This window comes from Chenopodium album, chromosome 23 (assembly GCF_948465745.1).
Source record: "Chenopodium album chromosome 23, dcCheAlbu1.1, whole genome shotgun sequence".
Classification (NCBI taxonomy): Eukaryota; Viridiplantae; Streptophyta; class Magnoliopsida; order Caryophyllales; family Amaranthaceae; genus Chenopodium; species Chenopodium album.
The window spans coordinates 38754188-38780407 of NC_137856.1; the positions used below are offsets into that span (position 1 = coordinate 38754188).

The following is a 26220-nucleotide window of genomic DNA, read 5'->3' on the forward strand; positions in this document are numbered from 1 at the left end:
TAAACTAAATTGAAAATAAATTGAAGTGAACAGGCCCTGAGTTGAAAATATCAAATTTAGATTTCAACTTATTTGAACACAATAATTTAACATTATCAAACCGATCCGACTTCTCCAAACCCGACCCAAATATGCAATTGACACCTTTAGAAATTTACAGTCCGGTGGCACTATGGAATACTCCGTAACAAGTAACAAGAACGAGTAACCATCCGACTGTGGTTGCTTCATCTGCATTCTTTCCTGCAAAGGGGACATGAAGAAATGAGAGGCTTCTCAAATTTAGCTTCTAGGGCTTCTCCTGCGCTTAGAAACCTTACTCAAAATCCCCCAAATCAATTAAAAACCTTCCAAAAACAAAACCCTTCAATTGTTACTTCAAAATCCCAGCAATTTGAAGCGAGAAATTTGGGAGGTAAGTCTTCGCTCAATCCTCGTTTTAACAATTCCAGCTTTAGGTATACTTCTGAACACAAATTTCCCCCAAATTTAATTGATCATAAAACCCTAACTCAGATTTTATTGAGAAAAGATTGGCATTTGTTGCTAAACCATGAATTAAAGGCTGGGAGGGTGGTTTTATCCCCACAATCTGTGGTTAGTATTTTGCACAATCATGAAAACCCATTAATTTCAATTAGGTTTTATATCTGGGTATTGAATATTAATCCATTATTCCAAAAGAATCAGCAAATTCGCGGTGTTTTGGCTAATAATCTATATAGAAAAGGTCCGGTTTTGTTGAATGCTGAGTTAGTTGAGGGTATTAGGAATTCTGGGTATCAGATTACTGAGGATTTTATATGTATTTTGATTGGAAGTTGGGGTAGATTAGGTTTAGCTAAGTATTGTGTTGAGATTTTTGGACAAATTTCATTTTTGGGTCTTAGTCCTACTACTAGGTTATATAATGCTGTACTTGATGCTTTGATAAAGTCGAATTCGCTTGACTTGGCGTATTTAAAGTTCCAGCAGATGAGTGCTGATTATTGTAAACCGGATAGGTTCACTTATAATATCCTTATTCATGGGGTTTGCAAGGCTGGAGTTGTCGATGAAGCTCTTCGGTTGGTTAAGCAGATGACGTGTTTGGGTTACGCACCTAATGTGTTTACATATACCATACTAATTGATGGATACTGTAATGCTAATAGGGTAAATGATGCCTTAAGGGTTTTGGAGACAATGAGGGTTAGGAAAGTGGCTCCAAGTGATGCTACATATAGGTCATTGGTGCATGGAGTGTTCCGTGGTCTTGGGAAAAACGAGGCATTTAAACTTTTATCTGAATTTGTTGAGCGAGAACCAACTTTGCCTAAAGTACTTTGTGATACTATATTGCACTGCCTCTCGGATGACTCTATGGCCAGGGAGGCAGCTTCATTTTTGAGAAAATGCAGGGAAAGAGGCTATCTGCCTGATACTTCTGTTTTTAACATCACAATGACTTGTTTAATAAAGAAACTGAATGTTGAGGAGACTTGTGAAATAGTGGATAGCTATATGGAATTAGGTTTATGTCTATCTTTTCAAACTTATCTTATCTTAATTGAAACTTTGTTCAAAGGGGGGAAAGAGAGAGAAGGAAGTCAGTATTTGATGCAGATGTTTCGATCCGGATTACTATCAAATGTGAACTCGTACAATATGGTAATTGATTGCTTGCTGAAAGCTAGGATGGCTGAAGAGGCACTTAATATGTTCTTAGGAATGCAACAAGGAGGCATTACACCAAACCTTACTACTTTCAATACATTAATTGATGGGTGTTTTAAAACTGGAAAAATAGACAGGGCTTGCGAACTCTTGGTGACCCTCTTACAGCATGGATTTAAACCAGATATCTTCACTTTTAGTACAGTAATTGATGGTCTCTGTCGGGTGAACAAGATTAAAGATGCATTTGATTGTTTTGCGGAAATGAAGGAGTGGGGTGTTAATCCTAATTCCGTGACATACAACATATTGATTCGCTCTTTGTGCATTGTTGGGGATATTTCTCGTTCTATTGCATTGTTTAAAAAGATGCAAGCTGATGGAATAAGCCCAGATGCTTATTCATTCAATGCTTTGATTCAAAGCTTTTGCAAAATGATTTTGATTGAAGAGGCAAAAAATTTGTTTGTCTCCATGCTTGCTTTAGGGTTGGCTCCAGACAATGCCACTTATAGTGCGCTAATTAAATCAATGTGTGATACTGGTAAATCTCACGAGGTGATGGACATATTAAGGTCAATGGAAGCTAATGGATGTGTTCTAGATTCTTGTACCTGTAATTTACTTGTTGATACCCTTGTAAAATTGGGTCAGTTCAAAGAAGCCCAGGAAGTTGTCAGTAAATGCAACCAGTGGGGTGTATCAATGAAGTCTGCCTCAATTTTGTGAACCTTGAGTTCAAATTCTGTTCTGGGCCTTCTGGCATTTGCACTGCCTCGAAGGAGGTTTAGTCCCAAAGCATATGCTGTGTGTTCCCCATTTACTGCTGTCTCAGGCTGCATCAGAGGTAATTAGCAGAACACCTTTTTTTCAAAACTTTTCTTTATTCTGTGCTTGTAGCTTTTTTATGTATTGATTTAGCAAAATATTGTTGTATTGATTTAGCAAAATATTGTTGCTGACACGGTGATTACTTCATTGGAGTCATTGAATTTTCTTATTAGTACAATAGTACATAATAACAGCCAGATTCTCCATTGGTAACAAGATCCCCCCTAAAACATGCAAATAAAGAAAAGAACATGAGAATGGAAAATAAATTTCTTACTGTGTAATTGTTAGTTACATTATAAAGCTTTTGCATGTTTATATCTATCTGTGTATAGACATAATTTCATGGACAGTTAATAGTTGTAGTACTGTTGGTTATATTATATTTGTGTCAAATGTTACCGGATTTGCATATTTTCTTTGGCAATTTTTTGTGGTTCCTGGTGACCTAGGCTCACTTCTTCCTTTATGAGTCTTAAATCTTATTTGGGGACTTTTAAAGGATGGGGCCAAGTGTGTTGCACCTAAAAAAAGATAAAATACTGTTCCTTGTCTTAATGTATTTGCTCCATGAGCAGGTGGCACAATAATTTAAGGAAGAAAAAGTAGAAAGTTCAAAGTGAATGAGTCTATATGGGACCAAGATTAAGAAAAAAACGGTAGAGAAGATAAGCTTTCCATTAGAGGAATGGATTAACTAATTTGAGTCATCCAAGTAGGAATATAGGGCAAGTAATTTGAGATGGTGGGAGTATGATGTATAAAAAAAGGGATTGAACTTATAGTTACAATATTAGGGAATATTTGCTGAAACTTATATAAATAAGCTGAGGAAAAGAGAGCCTACATGAATATGGCTTTTAAAACTATTTGTGGCTCTTATTTATTATGAAGTAGCCTTTTTAAGTGCATTGTAGAATTGCTATCTTTGCTATCATAGGGAGTAAGGATTCGGAAATATAATCCTCCTCATCTTGCTTCGAAAAGGAGTCTATTTAATGGCAATTAGAGACTTTGCATTGATTTAGTTGTCTTTCTATATACTAGATTAGCTCTGATTGTTGCAAACTTGCAACTGAGGAAAGTGGAATTATCTATTCAGTTTTAGCATATCCCAGATTAGCATATCCCACATTAACTTATCAAACCATAGTTAATTTTTGGGAAGGATCAGATGTTAAAGTTTTTATATTCTATTGCTGTGAATTATATGTGGTAATTATTTTTACATATTGTGCGCTGCACAGATGGCTATTATGCGACAATGTATTAAAAGACTGCTTGCTCTAGGAGCTATACATTGTGGAGCAACTATAGCTTCAGAGATTGAGAGGTGTGGCTGTGTTTGAAAGATTATTGTTCCCCTCGGAGGACGTGACAATTGTGGGAGGAGTATAGCAGCCTAGCAAGGTGAAGGTCTATGAAGTGCTCAAGTTACTAAAGTGCTCCAAAGAGGGACACAGCTAAAAGGAAGTGGTTTAATTTAAGGATGCATTGTGAGACACGGTTTTCTCTGAAATGAATGACCTTGGAGATGCAGTCCAAGACTCCAAGCAGATGCAAATGGAAAAACTATGAAAAGTTCACTTTCCGCTGCAGACACAACAGTAACACCAATGGAGAATGGAGGCAATAGTGACTTGTCATATGCTGTGCTGGTATGATATTATATAAGTTTACCGTAGCATGATGAAAAATAGTTTGTTTTAATCTAAACTGGAGAGCAGTCATGCTACAACAGAAGTTCAATGTGAGATGATCTTTTTTAGGAAGGATTATGAACTGGGCTCTTGTATTTCTGGAGGAAGAAATTTTCTGCTGCTGTTGTACATTATTACAGACCTTACAGTACTGTTATACTTATAAATGAAATAATAGTATTCTTCCTGTTTTACACGCAACTCTCCTTGAGCCCTGCCTTGTTTTTCTTTGTTTTTGCAAAGCTACCATAATTGCATAAGCTTTTGGACACGAAGTTAAGGATGTATGAACTTGGTCAACTTTTTTTTACCTAAAAAGGCCATGGCCGAAAGGCAAAAAAAGGAAAAGGAAAAGGAAAAGTACTGTACATCATGTCAACAAAAATATTTACTACCTGAAAGGACTCTTAAGATTTGCTTGATTGTTCTATAAGGTAACTTGAGTGATTAGTAAGCAAATCAGAATTAAGATTTAAAGTAAAAGTTGGTGACTTCCTCCCCAACTGTCCTCTTATTGCAAGGAGCTACTTCTACTTGTCTTGCCCTTTAGTTTTGATGGTACTTAGTCTTTAATTGCACCCATTTTTGTTAAGAAAAACGACGCAACACTTCAAATCTTCAATCCCCACCGAAGTTACAGTTTTTGGTTGGTATGACTTTACAATTGGTTGTCTGCATTATATGCTCTGTTTTCCTGAGGATTTGATTACTTATATATATAGAAAACAAAAATTCTGTTTTTCCAGACATTGCTAACATACTATAATCGGCATACAGCATTCTTTATATATAATTACTGAACTTTATGGTTTAACTGTGTCCATTAGTTAATTAAATCTTCGCTAATGGCATACATGATCAAAATTGGACAGTATATTATGCTGACAGTAGTTGTCTGTACTGTCATTTTCAGTTTCGCTACAGGTTGTATGATCTTGGAACATCAGCAATTCTCTTAGTTATGTTTGTGATGATTTGATTGAAGATTATCTTGGGTTTTTAATATAATTTTGTTTATTCTTTCAGTTAGAGGAGAGGATGATTATGAACCACAAATTGGATCTCTAGGCGGGAATCCTGGTGAGGGTGCAGAAGACCATGGTCATGAAGGGTATGATGAGGGTCGCGGTCATGAAGGGGGTGATGAAGACCATGGGTCGAGTGCTGATCCAACGCATATTGTTGATGGAGCCTTGGTGTGCTTCCACGAGAAACATGTAAGCTCACACAACACTTCCAAATCCTTACCTTTTTACTGATTAAATTCTACATATTGGCTGAGAGCCTGAGAATGGTGTTAATATTCTTGCTTTTGTTCGTATTATAATTATTACTGTTGCATTGCTTGATTTTTTTTTTTTTTCTATTATAAATAATATAGGCACCCTAAAAATCAATCCATCATAGAATCAAGTTGAATTTATATTGCTTTCTTAGCCAACTTATGCAGATGACATACTGCAATGTCTTCTAAAATTCTTTCAGATGTTATTTTAAAGGGGAGAAAACCTCGGCTCTTTTACGAAATGGGTTTAATGTGTTAGCTCATTGAATTGAATGGGTTGTTGAATCTCAACAAAACCTTCCTGTTTTTGGCTCTCAAAAGTTAATTTTTTGTTTAGCTCAAGCAGAATGCATCACTGAGTAATATCTAATCTATTTTTATGTAGCAGCTCTACAGCCAATGTGACGAGTCCTGTAGACTTACAGAGAGTGGAGATCTCCATGTACCCCATGATCGCGTTGATGAGTTCTGTAGCGGGCCTTGCCTTGAAGAAACAAACCTCGTGCTAGATTGCATAGATGGGATCATGGATCATTTTACGTTCTTTAACAAGGCCACCACTCGGGATGTTAGGGACACAATTATAGCTGGCTGTGGCCATGGTGAGAAAAGAGGTACAGGAGACTACACTTATATTCCAATATATTTCGTTCCAAAATAATACGGAGTAGGTTACTTTTTAGATGTAGTAAGTTAAAACACGAACTAATCCATTTTAACCTTATAAAATGTACTCATATGAAAAATATATTTGCAAGGTGAAGCTGTAAAAATTGAAATAGGGAAGGATTGTTTTGATAATTTGCTAAGATCCTTAGAACGACCACAAGTTACTTCTGCTACGTAGTAATATACTCTGCATCTTTTTCTTGGTTTATCTGAAGGACTCATCTTTCTTTCTGGCGTTCAAGAGTTCACTCTTGCTTGCTTCCTCGGAAGTTATTAATCTGAAAACTTTTCGTGCAGGTCATTTTGATGTAGGAGAGCATATCGAAGATGACGAAAGTGGCTTCAACGCTGGTAGCCTTGCTACCATACCTGTACTGTCTGGCATTGTGATATCAATCATAGGGCAACTTCTATTACTACTGTAAAATCAGGGTAATTACTAATTATTGAGTATTTCTAACTTATTGTGAACTGTAACTATGTTCCTTCTCCCCTTGAAGGTTGATTTATGTCATACTTTTGCTGTGAGGAGTACTAAAGTGTATGAATTTGATCTATCTTACATGTTATCAATAATTTGACATTATGTTTTTATAATGGAAATCATTGTTTCTTATTTGGTGTACTGGAATAATTGTCGCATTGTTCTAATCCATCATATGTAAGAATTACTCTTTAATACCTATTGAATGGTGGCCGTTATGCTACGACTAATTATATACTTTGTACATATCTATTCTTATTTGCCATTTGGTTGCACTTAGAAAGTTACACATGCAATTTGAAGGGTTTTTTTATTTCTTTGGAAGTGTAGATAATGGTTTGCTTGATTAATAGTTGAAGTACTATATAAAAAATTGGCTGAAATAAAAATGTCTCAAAAAAATAAAAAATAAAAAAGAAGGAAGTAGTTAATATTTAATTTAAAGTATAACCTTACTATTACAAAGACTGTAGATCTTAATCTATAAGATCAAAACCTGATATAAAAGTCATTCTTTAAAACTGCAGGTAATTAAAAACTTAAAACACTAGCTATTACAGAACCTGCTTTAGTACAGCATGTATGTAAATTGTTTCCAACAATTAGAATGTATAATTCATGTTACATGTTAATGTTTTGAAAGAATTATTATGCATGAAGGACATGAACCAAACATCTCTAATCTTTTTTAATAAAACCTATTCTTCCTAGACTTGGAGTAACCATCCTTAGAAACTGATGGATAGGCAGAGTTTTTGACAGGATAAGAAGCCATCATTGCAATCCCACACAATCCTTGCTTGTCAGGGATACCGCGCCTCATCCGTATGTAACCTTTCTCCCCCCATTGTTCACCCCAGGAATTCTTTACAATCCAGTAGTCGGTACCGTCTGGGGAAGTTCCATAGCCCACAACTGCTACACCATGGTTCAATTCTGTCCCACATTGTCCACTGAACACCCCCTTTAGAAAAACACATCATTGATGAAGTATAATTAGTCTCAATGCTATAGACTTTTAGTTTATATCACAATGTTAAGCTAGCTGTTCAGAATTTCGATATTTGCTTACCTCTGAATAGAACTGCATATCATGACTCCCTGCATTGATGGCCACGGACACTGGTTGGTTCGCGACAACTTTGAGCAAAGCGCCCTCATTATTCACAGGTACATCCTCATGCCCATCGATTGATACTTTTTGACTATTCATCTGCATTTTATTAACATTAGGAAAAATAATTCATAGTACTATGATTTATTAGTAGTATGTACAAAATTATTATACTTAGGGAAATTGCAGTAGTAACTTCTGTTTTTTTATATAATAGAACTTTGCAGTTTATGGTGGTTGATTTATTATTAGTACAAGATGTATATTTTCTGAAGTTAAACCTTAAAGATGTTGCATATTCCTTCTGTAGCTGTGTAAGGGTAGTTTTCTTCTGTTGTAAGGCCGCCTTTTTGCTCGACGAATTCGAACCCCCAATCCATGAGGCCACCATTGCATCCTCTGTTCTTGGAGGTGTCACAGTCAACAAGCTCTTGTTCAGACAACGAAACTAGCTTTCCTGTTTTGATTTGGTTTATACCCTCAACTGATACAACTGTCGAAAATGCCCAGCAACCTCCTGTCAAGATTCACAGTATAAACAATTCAGCAAAACAAGGAAAACTACAATCAAACTAAGCAGAATTAGATGACTTAAACTGTCAAAAGTCCCTCACAAGTGACCCTAAACTTACCACAACGGCCTTGGTACTTAACAGGCGTAACAGCACCCTTCGCTCTCCAATCAACAGAGTTAGGAACATTGTCGACACCTGCATACATGAAGCTTTCACTACCATTAGTCTTCTTGCCCTGAAGCATCTGATGGTAGTAAATCTTCGAACCTGCAAAGTAAGTAGCAAACTCATTGGTCGTCAAGTCAGCAAAGCTATTCAACTTCAGCTTGTAAGGCTTGTCCATCTTATTAACTTGATGGACATGCTGCACATTCTCTTTAAACACATTGAACCTCTCGTGCTTGTCATCGAGGCTCCTCGACACAGCAAAATGACTACTCCAACTCTCATATAAGTCCCATAAACTCTCATCGGATCCTAGATCCTTCTCTTGGAAATCAAACCCTTTAGAGAGTCCGAAAACCATTACTAAGGCTAAGGATACTAAGAAGCACTTCTTGTAACTCATATTTGGTATATTTTTCTTGTGTTATGTTAACAGAATAATGGGGGGGTATATATAGGAGTATTTGAGATTGGAGAAATAATACAGAGTATTAATACGTATTAAATTTTTTTTAAGACCTTAGATAAGATTTTATGGTTAAATCTGTTATGAAATGACGACTAATATATATCTTAGCCATACAACTTTATAGTTTAAGTAGTATATAATCGTCATTATATTTTCTGATTTACAGTGTTGTGAAATATGGGTCATAATAAAGTGTTGTATAAAGGGGGAGGAGTCGAGGAGATGTGCAACTGCAATTGTCCTTTTCTTTCATACATGAAATATCCTGAGAAATTGTTGCAATGGACCAACAATCAGCATTTTGTTATGTTGTCCTGATCTATCTATCCTAGTACAAATTAGGATAAGATCATGCAACTTCAAGCTAAAGATTTCAAGTTTTTGTAAAATTTTAATGCTTGAAAATGGTGAGAATGATCAAATCATGGATTAAAATGTTGGAAGTAATTGAAAAATGACTTAAGGCCTGTTCTGATTGACTGAACTGAATATATTATGAGAGAAGGAAATTAAGAACTAAACTGAACTTTTTAGAACGGAACTGAAATGAACTGAAAATAAACTGAAGAAAACAGGCCTTTAGTTGTTTAAATGATCAGTAATCAAGATAAGAATAAGCTTTTTTTTTTATTTTTTATTTTTATTTTGATAGAACAATATATTGATTAAATACATTTTTATGACGTCTTGATTTAGGCTCAACTACATGCACATAGTTTTTTAATTAATTAATTACCGGGTAAAATTATATTAGCTATGATGTGACAAAGTAAAATAATTTCAGGTAAATCATAATACTATATATGTTCTCACAAAATTACTTTATAAATGTTAAAATCTATATATGTTCTCACAAAATTACTTTATAAATGTTAAAATTCTCATTTCTCAAAACAAGTTCAAATGGATCAGATCCAAAGTTGGACAAAATGATCAAATCAGCTTCTATTTTATTTGGACAAGAATTGTACCCGTCTTTGATCCAATTTAATGATTTATTATCATCTTGCAATCCAAACGATTTCAACTTTCAAATCAGTCCAATTCTAGACATAATCTCCATATTTGAAGTACAAATTATTCATATCTTCGTTTTAAATTCATCACACATTCACACGGTCCCCCATCAACTAACGCCTTTTCGCATCACATATAAGAATTTTTACTTGCTTATTCACTCAAAGATTAAAAAAAAAAAAAAAAAAAAAAAAAAAAAAAAACTTTTTCTGATCTACTTCTAATTTGGTTGGCTTTTTTGCACTTAAAGTGTATATAGTCGTATAATACAATCATAACGGATTTGTGTGTAATTGCAATCATAAAGGATTTACTTCTTCCGTTGACTAATACACATTTAATCTCATAATTTGACCATTTAATATAGTTCCCAAAGATTAAACACCATCTTTCTTTCTTTCTCTCTCTAAAACCATGTCCAAATTATCAAACATGTCAATTTCTAAAAATCTTCCATCACCAAAAACTACATTCATCATTACATGTTTTATTCTAATTTCTTCTATTCTTTTTATACTAAATTACCAATCAACTTCTACTAACAAATTATTGTCAACTGCATCAACGTTGACTTTCCAATTTTTCTCCTTTTCCAATCCTGTTCCTCATGATCCACCTTCAAGTAACAAAAATACTTGTGACATATTTCATGGAAGATGGGTTTTTGATGATTCGTACCCGATTTACGCACCCGGGTCGTGCTCGTACGTCGAAAACGAGTTCAATTGCTTTAGAAATGGTCGCCCTGATTTTGGTTATTTGAAGTATAGATGGCAACCTTATGGTTGTGACATTCCAAGGTCTAGTCTTTAATTTCTCTTCTTTTTTTTTCTTTTTTTTATTTTTTTCTTTTTTTATTTTTTTTTTTATGGAAATGATTTAAAACATTGAATGTTGTCACATAGATTTAAGTCTCTTTAATTGTGTAATTTAATATTGAAATATGACATTATTGTTGAATTGAACTTGTCTTTGAAAGTACGTAATACTAAATCAAAGATGAAGTAAAATTTTGGTCAATATTTATTACAACATAGATTAATCATTAATATTTTTTATTTAATTTTTACTCTATAAATTAAATTAATTGCATTTTTTGTTAATTTGATTAAATAGATTTGATGCAAAGAAGATGATGGAGATGTTAAGAGGAAAGAGATTAGTGTTTGTGGGAGATTCACTAAACAGGAATATGTGTCAATCTTTGGTTTGTTTTTTGAGGATGTTTCAAGGACAATCCTTTAGAAACAAATTAAATTATAACTATTATTTCAAGGTAAATTTATCATATTAAATTCTTGCACTATTTATTTATTAATAACGTTGATGAATTTCCTGATTGTATATTCTTGAGAAAAGTCTCCATCTTTTAAATATTGTACTCCCGCCATTTCATAATATAAGTTAGGTTTCGTCGATGTCAAATCTTGATTAGTATTTTCGGGATGTTTACAGGATTATAATTGCAGCATAACACTAATCACAGCACCATTCCTAGTCCAACAACGTCATCTTCCAAAGAAAAACGAAACATTAAGGCTAGATACTCTGGATGGTATGGTCAACAAATACCGTGATGCTGATTTTCTCATCTTCAACACTGGACATTGGTGGAATCATAACAAGTCAAGAAATGGGTATGCAAATTGATCTTAACACAAGCTTTTTCTTATTTTCAATTGCGTATTAATTTCAATTTTGTGGTTACATACGTATGCTCATTTTTAGTTACTCCCATCTTTTTTTTTTAATTAAAAAGAAGTTCACGTGTTTTGAAGTTGCTATAAGTCTATAACACGATAAATGTACCTTTTACAGGGAGAATTATTTCCAAGAGGGTGATATTGTACACGAAAAAATGGATGTGGGAGTAGCATACACAAAAGCATTAAAAACTTGGGCTAATTGGGTTGACAATAATGTCAACACTAGCAAAACCAAAGTCTTTTTTAGAGGCTTTGCTCAAACTCATTTCATGTAAGAAAATTTTCTGAAGTTCAAATTTTTTTTTTTCTTGAAATTTCAAATTGTGTAGTATTAATCTTCTGTTTTATTGAACTGATGCAGGGGAGGTGATTGGGATACTGATGGAGTCTGTCACAATGAAACCGGACCAATAACAGACGAAAAATTGTTAAAACCATATCCATTTTTGATGCAAGCTCTTGAAAAAGTTCTCTCAGAAATGAAGACACCAGTAACATATCTCAACATAACCAAATTGACTGATTATAGGAAAGATGGGCACCCGTCTATGTACAGAAACCGGGGAAGAAAAAAGCCGGGAGCGATTCAGGATTGCAGCCATTGGTGCCTCCCTGGAGTTCCTGACTCTTGGAATGAACTTCTTTTTTCATCTTTGTTATTTTCTTCTGAAGGGTTTAACAGAACAACTTACTAGTTTGTCCTGTTTTTTCTTTGGCCTTTTTGTATTGGTACAGTTTAAACACATATACAAATGTTTGAGAAACGTGAGGAGAGTTTCTTAATGTTACTTTCGACTTATTTTTTTTTATAATGTACTTTGTACATATATACATAAACGACAATGATTATTCTACACGATACATAGACTTTTGAGTCCATGCCCACTTTGTTACATGTCACCATAATACAAGAATTCATACGTCATGTCATTGTGTGTTACTAAAGAAGGCCCCTTAAATCTAACATACTGTACAAAACATTCTTTGAGCAAAACAAATAATTAATGAAATCTATTAGAAGACATCAGTAAATTAAAGAAACATATATAGAGAAGCTTGTTTCTTGAGTCGGGAACACCAGCTTAAGGAGGCACCAATGGCTACAATCTTGAGTCATCCCGGGCCGCCTCTCAGTCTCTGGTAGCCGGTATATCGAGAAGTGCCCATCTTCTCTGTAATCAGTCATCTTAGTAATGTTAAGATACGCAACAAGCCGGTGTTTTCATCTTAGAGATCACTAAATCAAGAGCCTTCATCATCCAAGGATATGCTGCTAACACTTATCATCAGTTATTGGTTCTGTTTCTCCATCACATTATAATTGTACCATAGAGTAAAATTAGTTCCGTGGGCAGTGTACTGGTCCAAGGGAGAGTTGGTGTTTTGGTGTGAAGGAAGCAGGGGAAGGTGTGGTGTAGGATATCGGAAGGTGTGGTGTAGGATATCGGAAGGTGTGGGCAGCAAAAGTTTATATTTTTTTGGGACACTGATTGAAAAGTTTATATAGGGTGATACATATGCATTTTGTCAATCCACTTCACTCAATCTCATCCGACCTTATATGATAGATCATAAATTATTTATCCGATACGATTCATTGGGACATACATCAATATTTTCAATGTACCAAAATCATTTACTATGAGTCTATGATCCATTTTGGTCGTTGTCTAAATTCAGTACAAGTTGTAGATATATAATGTGGGGGGGGTCCGGGGAAGGGGGAGGGGGATTAATTAGTTAGGTTATTAATGCACGCATAAGTTTCCTATCTAGCTTGTACAATTATGGTACAATTATAACCCTAAAATTACATAACTCTATGGTACAATTATAATCCTGAAATTACATTACTTATTATCGATCACCAATTAATTTAACTAAGTGCATGATGCGAAGCATACTCCCAAGTGTAGAATCCAATTGGTTTTAAATTACATACCTCAAATTTGAAAGATGTCTTGACAGAAACTTGGAACACATAACCAAAGACATTCTTAAAGAAAAAACTAAAGATTCCCACATGTTTCTGTAGGACAATAAATTTGATCAAGTGACTATCATATACTTTTACATTCAATCAATCAATCAAACAAATCCTTAATCCCAAAAGTGGGGTCGGCTAACATGAACCAAAATGATTATTCCGTGTAGTCATCAACATAAATCACTCATGGTCAAATTCTTTCCATCCAAACTCACCACTTCATTGCTTGTCCCCCTCTACGGGCCAAAGGGACATACCAAATATTCAGTCTTACTCCGACTTAGCTTAAATCCTCTAGATTCCAACCTTTGCCTCCATTGCTCCAACTTGGCATTCACCCCATCCTTAGTCTCATCCACCAAGACGATATTATTCGCGAATAACATACACCATGGAACCTCCTCTTGAATTGGTCCACTTACTTCATCTAGAACCGTTGCAAAGAGAAAAGGCCGGGGCTTAATGCATATTCATATTTTAGATAAATAAATAATTTTAAATGAATTTTTTTATCACAAGTATAACTATTTGGTATGTGCCAATAAGTATAGTATGTGTATATATGATAGGAAAATGGAAGGGATAAAATGGAAAACAAAAATTACTTTAAAAACTTTGAAGGGAAACTCTTCTTTTTTTTTTTTTTTTTTTTTTGATGCTACTCTTCTTTTTATATAGTATAGAATTTCAATCCTTCAAAAAAAAAAAAAAAAAAAAAACAAAAAAATTTCAATTACAACCACAATATCACATACACGACTACTACACATGATGATCCTATAATGACCAACACACAATATATACAATACCAAACTAACATCGGACTAATACAACTAACTAACAACATTAGCAATAAGAAACTAGAACAAAAGTCATGTATAAACTCCTCATGTGAGTCAACACCACCACTTTAATAGTTGTGGACAATAAACATGATGAAATCCCTCCTTTGTGATTGTGCTAAATCCCTTGGTGATATTTATAGTCGGCGGAGTCGTACTTAAACACTTGGATCTCCTTTTGCTTCGCCGAACAAGAGGATATCTACGTACTCTTTTTCTTTGTTGGCCTTCGATGTACATAGTTGGCTTCACGACCCCATTCAAGACCCCTTGAGTTTAGATATACAAAGTGTGTCTTTCTCTCCCAACCAATCAAAACAACAAGGTGACCATGCTCAATATTCCTTGTTTCTCCATTATTCCCATTTGGAAATGAAAAACACTCAACTTTTCCTCCTCCTTTAAAAAGTGAATAGCCATCATGATCAAACCGATTGGTGACTATAAATTCACCCAAAACTCCTCCATATACCACAATTGCTCTTTTGATATCTTCCACGGAGCATAACCTTGTATCCAAACCCTTACACCAATGGACATTGTAGTTCATTGTTGCTTTGATGACCATATTGTTTTTCACTCTATATCGATTCTTAGATGCAATTCCCTTAGAATGAAGATCAAAGAGGAGATTTGTTGTTGTTTGTTGTTCAACACTTGACCTTGAGAGATGGACATTCAATAGTGAAGGAAGAAAATCACAATCAAAAGTCGCACGTCCACCTAATTTAATTAGGATGTTCTTTTGTAGTTGTAGTAGGGCATGAGTAGCATAGGGAATACATAGTGCTGCCACATCACATTAATTAATCATTAGTAAACTAAATAATGTAAATAAATAAATTCCCAATGTAAACAAATAAAATTTCTCAGGGAATAATGATAAATGAAGTATGATTACACTCATACAAGATCTTTAATTAAGAATTTACCAATTAACGCTTTGCTTGGATAGCAAAGAAGGAAGGAAAAGAAGGGGAAGGGAAAAGGAGGAAGGGAAGGGAAAAGAAAGAAAGGAGAAGGTGAGCTCCATATTCCCTTCAAATCTCTCAAATTTTGGAGGGATTATGCTTATTAAAAAGAGAGGGAAAATGGATCTCTCCCTCTCCTTCTCCTTCCCCTTCCTTCCCCCAACCCTTTACCCAAACAAGAGAATTTATCCTCCTCCCTTTCTCTTCTCTTCTTTTCCTTAGCTTCCATTTCTTTCTATCCAAACAAAGTGGAAAAGATCTAAAATTTTTTTACAAAATTTGTAAGTCTAACAACTTTAACAATGTAGTACATGAAAAACTATACAACAATAACAAGAAAACATCTAATACATAATTAATTAAACAATAATGTACGTAGTTCATAGATCCAAAAATACACAAATTTATTACAAAAATTTGTCGCCAAATTACTTAAACAATAATGTACGTAGTTCATGCAAAACTATACAACAACAACAAGAGAATATCTAATACATAATTAATTAAACAATAATGTACATAGTTCATAGATCCAAAAATAAACAAATTTATTACAAAAATTTGTCACCAAATTACTTAAACAATAATAATGTACGTAGTTCATGCAAAATTATACAACAACAACAATGAGAATATATAAAGTAACGTTAAAAGATCGATTAAACAAAAATTGAGATTATTAAACCAACCTCCAACTTGGTCAATTGGAATTGGGACAGGATTATCTCCTAATTGCCATGGGGCCAATTGAAAAGAAAAAGGTTCGGTCCACAAGAATTGAGATTTGTTGATGATATCATGAATATTTCCAGAAATTGAGAAAGATTCTTCGTCAAAAAGGTTTGTTCAACACTTTCTTCTTCCAAAAGTAAAAACCCTATTTTGTAATTGCATAACATTAATAGTTGTGGACAATAAACATGATGAAGTCCCTCCTTTGTGATTCTGCTAAAACCCTTGGTGATTTTTGTAGTCGGCGGAGTACTTGAACGGTCTTCTTTTGCACATAGTTGGCTTCACAACCCCATTCTAGACTCCTTGAATTTAGATATATCAAGTGTGTCTTTTTCTCCCAAACGATCAAAACAACACGACCATGCTCAATTTCACTTGTTTCTCCATTATTCTCATTTTGCAATGAAAGACACTCATTAGAATAATGATAAATGAAGTATGATTACACTAATAACCATTATATATAGTTACATGTAATTTGTTAATACATGAATAATTTTAATATTATTTGTTTCATGGCGATTTACTTTTTTCGCACTACTATTCATTCTTAATTAAAAAAATACTCACTACTATTCGTGTTATTGTGGTTGATAACAAAAATAATAATAAAAAAAATATTTATACTTTTTGATAATATTATAAATAGTATTTTATAATATATTATAAATAGTATTTTATAATTTTATGTAACGTTTATTATTCTTTATCACTCTATTTTTTAAATAATTGAGACGACACTCATGCAAAAGGTGCAAATTCAAACCATTTTCTTATTGGAGATATGGAAAGTTGAATAGCTTGACGTTGTAGATTTGACACTGGCTCGTTGGGTGAGACGAGATTCGTTTTGCACACTTCATTTAATACGTGTACGGAGTAAAGGTAAACTCTACAAATGTAACCTAATCATTTTAACAATATAATTGTAATATAAATATTTTGTTAGATTGTGAAATTCATAAATGTAGTTGTATTATAAAAATTCAAACCTGCAATATATAAGGTAAAAAATTTACGGAAACAATGATTTCATTAATAGTGTGTGGATTACAACTCTCGTAGATCTCTTGATTCTAAGATAGCTAAGCTAAACTGAATAGAGCTTAAATATTTTATGAGAGAAAAAAATTAGGAACTGAACTAACTGAAATTAAGTTGAAGAGAACAAGCCATAAGAAGGAGATGAGACTTGTTATAGTCTAAAAACGACTCTAAGTGTCGTAAAGAGTAACAAGATAGCTATTATATATTCTACGAGATCTTGAAAAAGATATCTTATTTTTTTGAAGAGTGGAGATGAAGAGCGAGAATTGTCCCACTGAACGTGCTAATTTGTTCAGACTAGTGATGCGCTTGATGTTCTTCCTTTTTGTTTTCTCTAGAGATGTTTTAAACAAGGAAATTTTGACTTTTGCTACCTCACAAACACCTCGATTTCACTTTTGCTACCTATCAAAACTTTTATTTTATTTTGCTACCTAACACTTGCCCTTTTTTTAAATTTTGCTACCACTGAATGGAATCCGTTAAGTGGGTCCATAACGACACGTGTTGTGTTATTATTGGCCCAAAAAAAAAATTAAAAAAAAATAAAAATTAAATAAAAATAAAAAAAAAATTAAAAAAAAAGGAAAAACCTAAACTACCCAGCCACCACCCCCGCGCCACCACCCCCTTCCCCCCACCTCACCGCACCCCTCCCTGAAGCCACCAGCCGCGTCGCACCACCACCCCCTACCCACCGGAACCCTTCCCCTCCCTTTCCCGCAACCGCCTCGCCCCCAAAAACCACCAAACCCAAAAACGCACCACCACCCACTACCCAAAAACGACCACGAATTTGGCCTTAAAAGGCCGAAATCGGCCGATCAAGGCCACTGAGCCCCAAAATCGGCCAATTTCGGCCATTTGTGGCCAAATTCGTCGCCAAATTCGAGCCATTTCGGGATCTAGGGTTTTTGGGTTTGGTGGTTTTTGGGGCGAGGCGGCTGCGGGAAAGGGAGGAGAAGGGTTCCGGTGGGTAGGGGGTGGTGGTGCGACGCGGCTGGTGGTTTCGGGGAGGGTGCGGTGAGGTGGGGGGAAGGGGGTGGTGGCGTGGGGGTGGTGGCTGGGTAGTTTAGGTTTTTTTTTATTTTATTTTTATTTTTTTTAACTTTTTTTTTTAAATTTTATTTTTATTTATTTTTATTTTTTTTTTTTTTTTGGGCCAATAATAACGCGACACGTGTCATTATGGATTCACTTAACGGATTCCGTTAGGTGGTAGCAAAACTTAAAAAAAGAGTAACTGTCAGGTAGCAAAATAAAATAAAATTTTTCCGAGGTAGCAAAAGTGAAATCGATGTGTTTGTGAGGTAGCAAAAGTCAAATTTTTCCTTTAAACAATAACTTTTGTATACATCCGGTGTACAGTAATTTACTGTACATCGGGGGTCACTTTTTATTAAGTTTAGGGTTACTTTTACAATTTTTTGGGTAACTTTTATCAGTAAAGCATAAATACTTCGTAACTTTTATTTATGTCAGGGTAACTTTTATTCATATTAGGGTAACTTTTGTTCATTTTAGGGGTAACTTTATAACGGATGATCAATATTTATTGTACATTCGATTTATTTAAAAGTTTGTCTGTTTTAAATATTTGAGAGACTTTCTCTGTATTTTGATTTTACTTGTTTTCCTCTCCAAATGAATTAGAGAGCTCTATTTATAGAGTGGGTGACTCCTAGGGTTAGGGTTTGATGTACATTAGAATTTGGGCTTTAAATATAAAAAAGAATATATTTTATTAAATTAATAAAATTGGGCTAATTTAATTTGTTTCACCCAAAATAGTTCAATTAAATAAAAGTCAAATAACACCGAGTCAATAATATGATTTGACCCGTATGTATCCGATGTGGCACTTATATATAAAATGTTCGTGCCTATAGTAGTAGATTGCACGTATGCAAGAATGTGAGTGTGGTATATTCAAGGATAATCTTAAGATAGTGAGATGATTAATTATAACTCAAATATGAAGGCTATAATACACGAAATTGGAACGATTTAGGATGCATGTGTCGGGACCCGGTGTCGGAATTTCACGGAACATTATGGGATGCATCCCATGTCATATAATATTGTTTCGACCCATATATGACCATTATTCAACTACGGACATGCCTCGTGAAAGCTTATAGCCAATACAGGAGGAGTGTACGGAAACGTGTAAATTGATCGTTTTAAGGCAAATTGGATGGTTCCACCCTCCCAATTGGACTCCCAGAGGGTATTAGGGACTAGGGGTGAGCAAAAATTCAGGGTACCCTGATGTGGAACCAGAACCTGTTCAGAACCGCAGGTCCAAACCCGGAACCTGTTGATCAGGTTCCGGTTCCGGGTAATAAAATTAGGAACCTGTTGCAACAGGTTCCGGTTCCGGGTAATAAAATTTTGGACCTGAAACCTGTAGGGTACCCTGTTAGTACGTGTTTCCTATAGGGTAAATGAAACCGGAACCTATATGGTATTATATATTCTAGACAATTAGTGTTGGTTTGTTACATTTGAAGTACTATACTAAAGTTGTAAGCTTTTATTGTGAACATCCATTTTTAAAAATATAAATTTGTCACAATTTATCAAGTAACTATTAAGCTTACTTTGAAAGACAGGGTACCCTGTTTAGGAACCGGAACCTGCAGGTTCCGGTTCTGGTTCCCAATTCTTAGGAACCTGTTACAACAGGTTCCGGTTCCTATTTTTAGGAACCTGTTGCAACAGGTTCCGGTTCCGGGTACTGATATTTTTACAGGGTACCCTGCTACGCTCACCCCTATTAGGGACCATATAAAATATCTCAGTAATTTTTATTTCCGGGCGAAAAAATGTCAAAAAAATTCCAAATTTGAAGGCTAATTCACGCTTTTTGAGGAATTTTTGAGGTTACAGGGCCCGGTGGCGAAAAGTGTTAACCCTAATGGATACATCTTAGGGTCATATAATGCCGTTTGGAACCATATATGACCATTATATGACGTCATTAATGTCCGTGGTAGGCTTGAGCTCACAAAATCGGTGCAAGTTGCGAATTAGTAAATTGATCGTTTTAAGGCAAATTGGATGGTTCCACCCACCCAATTGGAAAACTGGAGGGTATTAGGGACCATAATAAATATCTCGGAAATTTTTATTTCCAGGCGAAAAAATGTCAAAAAATTCCAAAATTGAAGGCTATATATTATCCACAATTTTTGAGGAATTTTAGAGGTTACGGGGCCCGGTGAAGAAAAGTGTTGAGACCCTAAGGGATACATCTTTTGGTCATATAATGGCGTGAGAAATTGGTAGCTAATGATGTGATCAATAAGATACTTGAGGAGATAATATAAATTATTAAATTTGCTTTCAGTTGTAATCTCACCTTTCTTTGGTCTGCTCGAAACAATCCTACCTTTCAATAATCCCAAAATCATTTCATCTTTTACCCATATCTTTCTATAATAGACCTTTTAATTAATTTACAACTTGTTAAGCCGGTTGATTTTTATTTTTTTTACTCTCTTAAATCTCTCTCTTCTCCCCACAACTTACTAGTTTGTCCGGATTTTCCTTATTTTTAAAGGTATTTGTATTGGTACAGTTAACACATGTACCAATAAAAAATGTAAAGAGAACTTCCTAATGTCACTTTCGATTTATTTTTTTTAACAATATACTACGTACATAAATACACAAACGAGAGCTAACAATTATTCTATGTGATACATAGACTTTAGAGTCCATTGAGACCATGCACCCTTTTTACATGCCACTCTTTACAAAAAATCATGTCATTGTATTTTGCTCAAAAAAATCTCTTCAATCTAACATACTATACAAGACATTATTTGAACAAAAAAATAAACTAATTAGTGAGATCTATTAGAAGACATCAGTAAAGAAACATAGAGAAGCTGGTTCCATGAGTCAGGAACACCAGGGAGGCACCAATGGCTACAATCCTGAGCCATCCCAGGCCGTCTCTCAGTCTCCGGTAGCCGGTATATCGACGGGTGCCCATCCTTTCTGTAATCAGTCATCTTAGTAATGTTAAGATACACAACAGGTGTTTTCATCCTAGAGATCACTGATTCAAGAGTCTTCATCATCCAAGGATATGCTGCTAAGTACTTGTCATCTGTTATTGGTTCTGTTTCTCCATCACATTTTCCTCCTGAATTCCACTTCCCTTTTCTGTACAAAATCATTGACAGAAATTAACCCATTTTACATTACAGATTGACAAATTCAGGGGTTAAATTGTTGGATTAATTACCTAAAATGTGAGGCTGAATAACCAGCAAAAAAAACCTTAGTTTTGTTCTTGTTTACATGTTTGTCAACCCATTTTGCCCATGTTTTTAAGGCTTTTGTGTAAGCTTCTGTTACATTTAATTCAGGATGCACAATTTCACCCTCCTGAAAGAAATTCTTCCTACAAAAATTGATTTAACAGTTAACACATTGTTTTAAGTACTAGAAAACCGAAATTAAGAAAATTCATGAGCTTTAATTCAGATTTTTACGTACCCTTTTCGAGTTTTGTTGTGAGTCCACCAATGTCCAGTATTAAATATGAGGTAATCAGCATTATGGTAAATGGTAGTTGTAGCTTGAATCACATCAAGTCTTAGCAGTTCTCGTCGCGCCTCGAAACCTTTCACACTAGGCAATTTCCATTCTTGTACTAAGAATGGTGATCTGATGAAGTCTATGGTACAATTATAATCCTAAAATTCAAAAGAAAAACATAACTTAGTAATCATAATTAAGTAACTAAAAGCATGATGCACATCATACTCTCAAGTGTAGGATTTAATCGGTTTTAAATTAATACCTCAAATTTGAAAGAGTAGAATCCTTCAGTTCTGAACTGTCTTTTGCCAGAAACTTCGAACACTGTCTTCTTATCAACTAAAGACATTCTTAAAGAACAAACTAAAGATTCCCACATGTTTCTGTTAAGTGAATCTCCAACAAACACCATTCTTTTTCCTCTTAACATTTCTAACATCTTCTTCCCATTAAACCTATGAAATTCCCAGAATTATAATTAAAAAAAAATTCTAACTTTTTTTATATCAATAATTAAAATTTGAAATGTAGATTTCAATTAAAGAGGGAACAGAAACAGAGTACCTAGGGATGTCACATCCATGAGGCTGCCATCGATAGCGTAAATAACCGAGATCGAAGCGGCCATTGTTGAAGCAATTGAAGGTATAATCAAGAAACGGGCAAGACCCAGGTGAGTAAACCGGGTCAGAATCATCCAAAACCCATTTCCCATCAAAAATATCACAAGAAATTCCCTTCTTACTTCCAAAATCTTCTTTTTTCCTTAAAATGCTCAAAGAAGTGATTTTCTTAGCAAAGTATGATCCAATTTCATCTGGGTTCGGAGTCCCGGAAATCGGCTCGTCTTCGATTGCAATACTTCGAGCAATGGAGGAGAGGGAAGAGATGTAATTGGAAGAAAATAGAAGGTGGGAAGTTTCAGGAGGTACAGTTGAAGATGTAGTCTCTGTTATGGGTGTTAAAGAGAAATTGAGTAAGATGAAAAGAGAGAAAATGAGAAGAAAAGTTGTGAAGATTAATTGGATTCTTCTTCTTTGAAGAATTTGGGTGATTGGGAGTTTCTTTAATGGCGCCATTTTTGCAGAGAGATTGGAGAGAGAAAGAGGAAGATGATGTATTTGTTGTTACTCTGTTTTTGGGAGTTTGATTTTGATGATCAAATAAAATGGAGGGAAATAGTATATGTAACAAAATCAATAGGTCACCATTTTTATAAAGTGTCGGTTTTTTTTTTTAAAGAAAAATCTTGATTTATTACAATTAACCTTCATTAATTTCAATTTTTACATTCTTTTCAATTGTTATCTCTAGACAATCTTTGACTAATTGTAATATTGTATGATACACTACTACATAAACGAGCAAATGCAACCCCTAAAAACCGTTACAGTAGGGTAAAAAACCGTTGCTATAGACCTATTGCTACGGTTAGTGGACCGTAGCATTTGCGGCCGTTGCACTAGATTTAATGCAACGGTCCATTTAAGCTAATGCAACGTTCCTATGCCATCAACCATGGACCGTTGCATCAGGACCGAATGCAACGATCAATAACACCTAATGCAACCTTTCATTTATACTCTTACAGACCGTTGCAGCAGACCTAATGCAATGGTATTTTAGTTCTAGTGCAACACCCATTGCTTTCTTTAGAACCGTCGCATTATTATTATTATTATTATTATTATTATTATTATTATTATTATTATTATTACTATTATTATTATTATTATATTATATTATTATTATTATTATTGTTATTATTATTATTATTATTATTATTATTATTATCATTATTATTATTATTATTATTATTATTGTTTAATAAATAAGACAATTAATAAAACTACAAAGTACAAATAATAAAAAAAAAATAATGTAAACAAACTTATACAACCGATTTATTATTGCTAGTAATTGACTCCGTACATTGATGTTAGACTATGCAAACATTGTTTTACCTAAACAATTCTATACCGAAAATACTTATTTAAATAGTTCACATAACATTCTACTAATATATAAACCTATATATGGACATTAAGTAAATTCAAAATGAAGTATGAGTTTTGACGATCGTCGACCAAGAATATCCCACCAATAATCATATCATTCTTCCTCCTCTACTCAATGTGGTTTATCATGTACCTATATATACAAAAAAACAATCAAATTAAATGACATTAGAGAACATGTCATCTTCCCTCAAAAAAAAAAAAAAAAAAAAAAAAGAGAACATGTCATCTTGAAAATCATGCTTCAATTAGCAAAAGCTCTAATAACACCTAGCCAATAATTGATATACAACTGCATATACCTTACAAACCTCCCATCAACATAAAGAACCGTTGATTCGCCTTACTCATCCCCTTTGTAATATTCAAGGGACAAAATATTTACAAGCACCTAAAATTCACTCATTCTGTAGTGATCACAGTGCACAAAAACCTGATATTTTATCTTAGTTAGCCATCATACCTATAGACAAGATCATCACACAGAGGACATGGATATCCTTATAACACTATAAATTGTTCAGACTGTCCTTAGAGGACCACATTCACCCACTAATTCCATGTTCGAACCATTTCATCCTTGAGAAAGCAAGCCACTTGAAAGCAAACACACCACTACATATAAAATTAAACAACTGCCCAATATTACTAGAAGTTTATTAGGCAAAAGTTGAACTAAATAGTTAATTAAGTATGCCAAATATATACATATGTCATACGGCCAACAAACATATACATGCTCATCTAAGTGTAGTATCTTTTTAGTTCACAATGGTACAAGTTCGATCATCCAAGACTCAAATAAAAGCTATAGCTTCACCTCGTATTTCAAGTTCCTCACAACACCATAACAACTACAATATACCCAGACTTAAATCCTTATATAACTTTAACTAGACATAATAGGCTTGACTAGACATAATTTAAGGTATTAAAACTTGGGCAAAACTAGAAGCCACAAGCCCACAACGTATATACACGGCTAGCATGGGGAATGTTACAACCACATTTTTTGACTTCCAAGTGCATAAAATCATCTTAAAACTCATCTAAAACACTTGTAAATCATACCATTACATTAGGGTATAGTAACCTTATAAGTCCAAGCAAGATTATAGGCTTAAAAGGCATAGAATGATCACATACAAGGCATCTAACACCCACAATACAAGCACAAATTACAGCAGCCTTCCTTTCTGTCCTAACCCAAATTTCCACCTCAAAACTCATTAAAAATCATGTTAAACCTTCTAAAATTTTTGATAGAGGCATAAACATCAAATATACATGATTTACACATGAAAATAAGCATTAAAAGCATAAGAAAAACTCTAGGAAAACACACCCAATCCCACAGTACAATTATAGCAAAAATGGGTTTCTTTCCTTATTCTTTAAACACAATAAACCTAGGCATTTATAATCATCAATCCATCCCCAAAACTAAGTAAATCCTAATCTAAGGGATATTTCTTGTTACCTCTCTTGATGAGTAGTACGCCCCTAGTTTAGCCCTTCTTCCTTGCTTCCTTTCCTTGATCTTTTAGAAATTTGAGATTTTGAAGGACATTTTTTGAGGTATTAATTAAAATAAAGAAATACAGGAGGAAAAGAAGAAAAATCAGTTACTAAATCCCTACCCATCAAATTTTTTGTAATCAACAATTGAACAAATATCATAAACCTAGAAAAAAAAAATCCAACAAACCCCACAAAAATTAGAATAAAACCAATTAAGGTCAGCATTTCTAATTTAAAAAATTATTACCATTTTTTCTCAATTTCTTGACTAAAGAATGAACAAATCGAAAAAAAGGAACAAATTTAGCATTGAAACAAGCTAAACAATAGCGGTAAATTAATTATGCTTCAAATCAAGCTTTGAACCCTAAATTGAATACAATGACGCAATTAAATAGCGATAAACCCTAGATGATGAAATTGGTTTTGATTGATTGAAAATATTACCTCAAATGTTGCTTCAAATGAAGAGAAAGCTCATAATCTGCTTCAACAGAGGAGAAAGCTAAGACGTCAATTCAATGGAGGATTTAGATTGCGAACAGTACCATGGAGAATTCACACTTCAATGGAGGAGAGAGAATGCAAAGGGTGAAAGTTTCATAAGAGGAGAGAGAATGCAAAGAGTGAAAGCTTCATCAGATCGAGGAGAAAGAGTGTGAGCTTTTCACTGGAAGAGAGAGAGTTGTGGGCTTCAATGGAGGAGAGAGAATTAAAATTTCATTTTTCCTATTTGGGTTTCTCGAGCTTATTTGGGTACACTTTATTTTACTACTACTCCGTAATTTTGCTCAAGAAAGGCACGCACAATCGCACATGCTAATAAGTTATACGGAGCAACTAATGCAACGGTCATTATACAGCCGTTGCAATAGATGAAAATTTCGTTGCATTTGAAGAGCTATTGCAACGGTTATTTTAAAACCGTTGC

General features: G+C 34.3%; 4 protein-coding genes across 7 annotated transcripts; 2 read left to right on the forward strand and 2 right to left on the reverse strand.

The window, feature by feature from the left end:
* The first annotated feature begins 79 nt into the window (after positions 1 to 79).
* LOC145607647 (uncharacterized) lies at positions 80 to 6757 on the forward strand. Of its 4 annotated transcripts, none has more exons than XM_081663235.1 (4): positions 157 to 415; positions 5214 to 5404; positions 5858 to 6086; positions 6439 to 6757. In XM_081663235.1, exons 1-4 carry the CDS (start codon positions 265 to 267, stop codon positions 6564 to 6566), a joined length of 699 nt encoding a protein of 232 aa, XP_081519361.1. In that variant the 5' UTR covers positions 157 to 264; the 3' UTR covers positions 6567 to 6757. The 4 variants fall into 4 exon arrangements, with proteins under 4 accessions (XP_081519360.1, XP_081519361.1, XP_081519362.1 ...); XM_081663236.1 differs by having other exon boundaries at positions 159 to 415; positions 5861 to 6086; XM_081663237.1 differs by lacking the exon at positions 157 to 415 and adding an exon at positions 4898 to 5111.
* A 106-nt stretch (positions 6758 to 6863) lies between these two features.
* LOC145607648 (vignain-like) lies at positions 6864 to 9086 on the reverse strand. Its single transcript, XM_081663238.1, has 4 exons — positions 8372 to 9086; positions 8021 to 8256; positions 7698 to 7838; positions 6864 to 7589 (listed from the first exon to the last, which is right to left on the reverse strand). The coding sequence occupies exons 1-4, from the start codon at positions 8820 to 8822 to the stop codon at positions 7314 to 7316; spliced, it is 1104 nt and encodes a 367-aa protein (XP_081519364.1). The 5' UTR covers positions 8823 to 9086; the 3' UTR covers positions 6864 to 7313.
* A 1112-nt stretch (positions 9087 to 10198) lies between these two features.
* LOC145607601 (protein trichome birefringence-like 4) lies at positions 10199 to 12306 on the forward strand. Its single transcript, XM_081663201.1, has 5 exons — positions 10199 to 10705; positions 11022 to 11181; positions 11361 to 11542; positions 11724 to 11882; positions 11973 to 12306. Exons 1-5 carry the CDS (start codon positions 10320 to 10322, stop codon positions 12304 to 12306), a joined length of 1221 nt encoding a protein of 406 aa, XP_081519327.1. The 5' UTR covers positions 10199 to 10319.
* An 8738-nt stretch (positions 12307 to 21044) lies between these two features.
* LOC145607602 (protein trichome birefringence-like 4) lies at positions 21045 to 22829 on the reverse strand. The gene is made up of 5 exons (XM_081663202.1): positions 22315 to 22829; positions 22013 to 22205; positions 21706 to 21905; positions 21452 to 21610; positions 21045 to 21369 (listed from the first exon to the last, which is right to left on the reverse strand). Exons 1-5 carry the CDS (start codon positions 22827 to 22829, stop codon positions 21045 to 21047), a joined length of 1392 nt encoding a protein of 463 aa, XP_081519328.1.
* Between the last annotated feature and the right edge of the window lie 3391 nt (positions 22830 to 26220).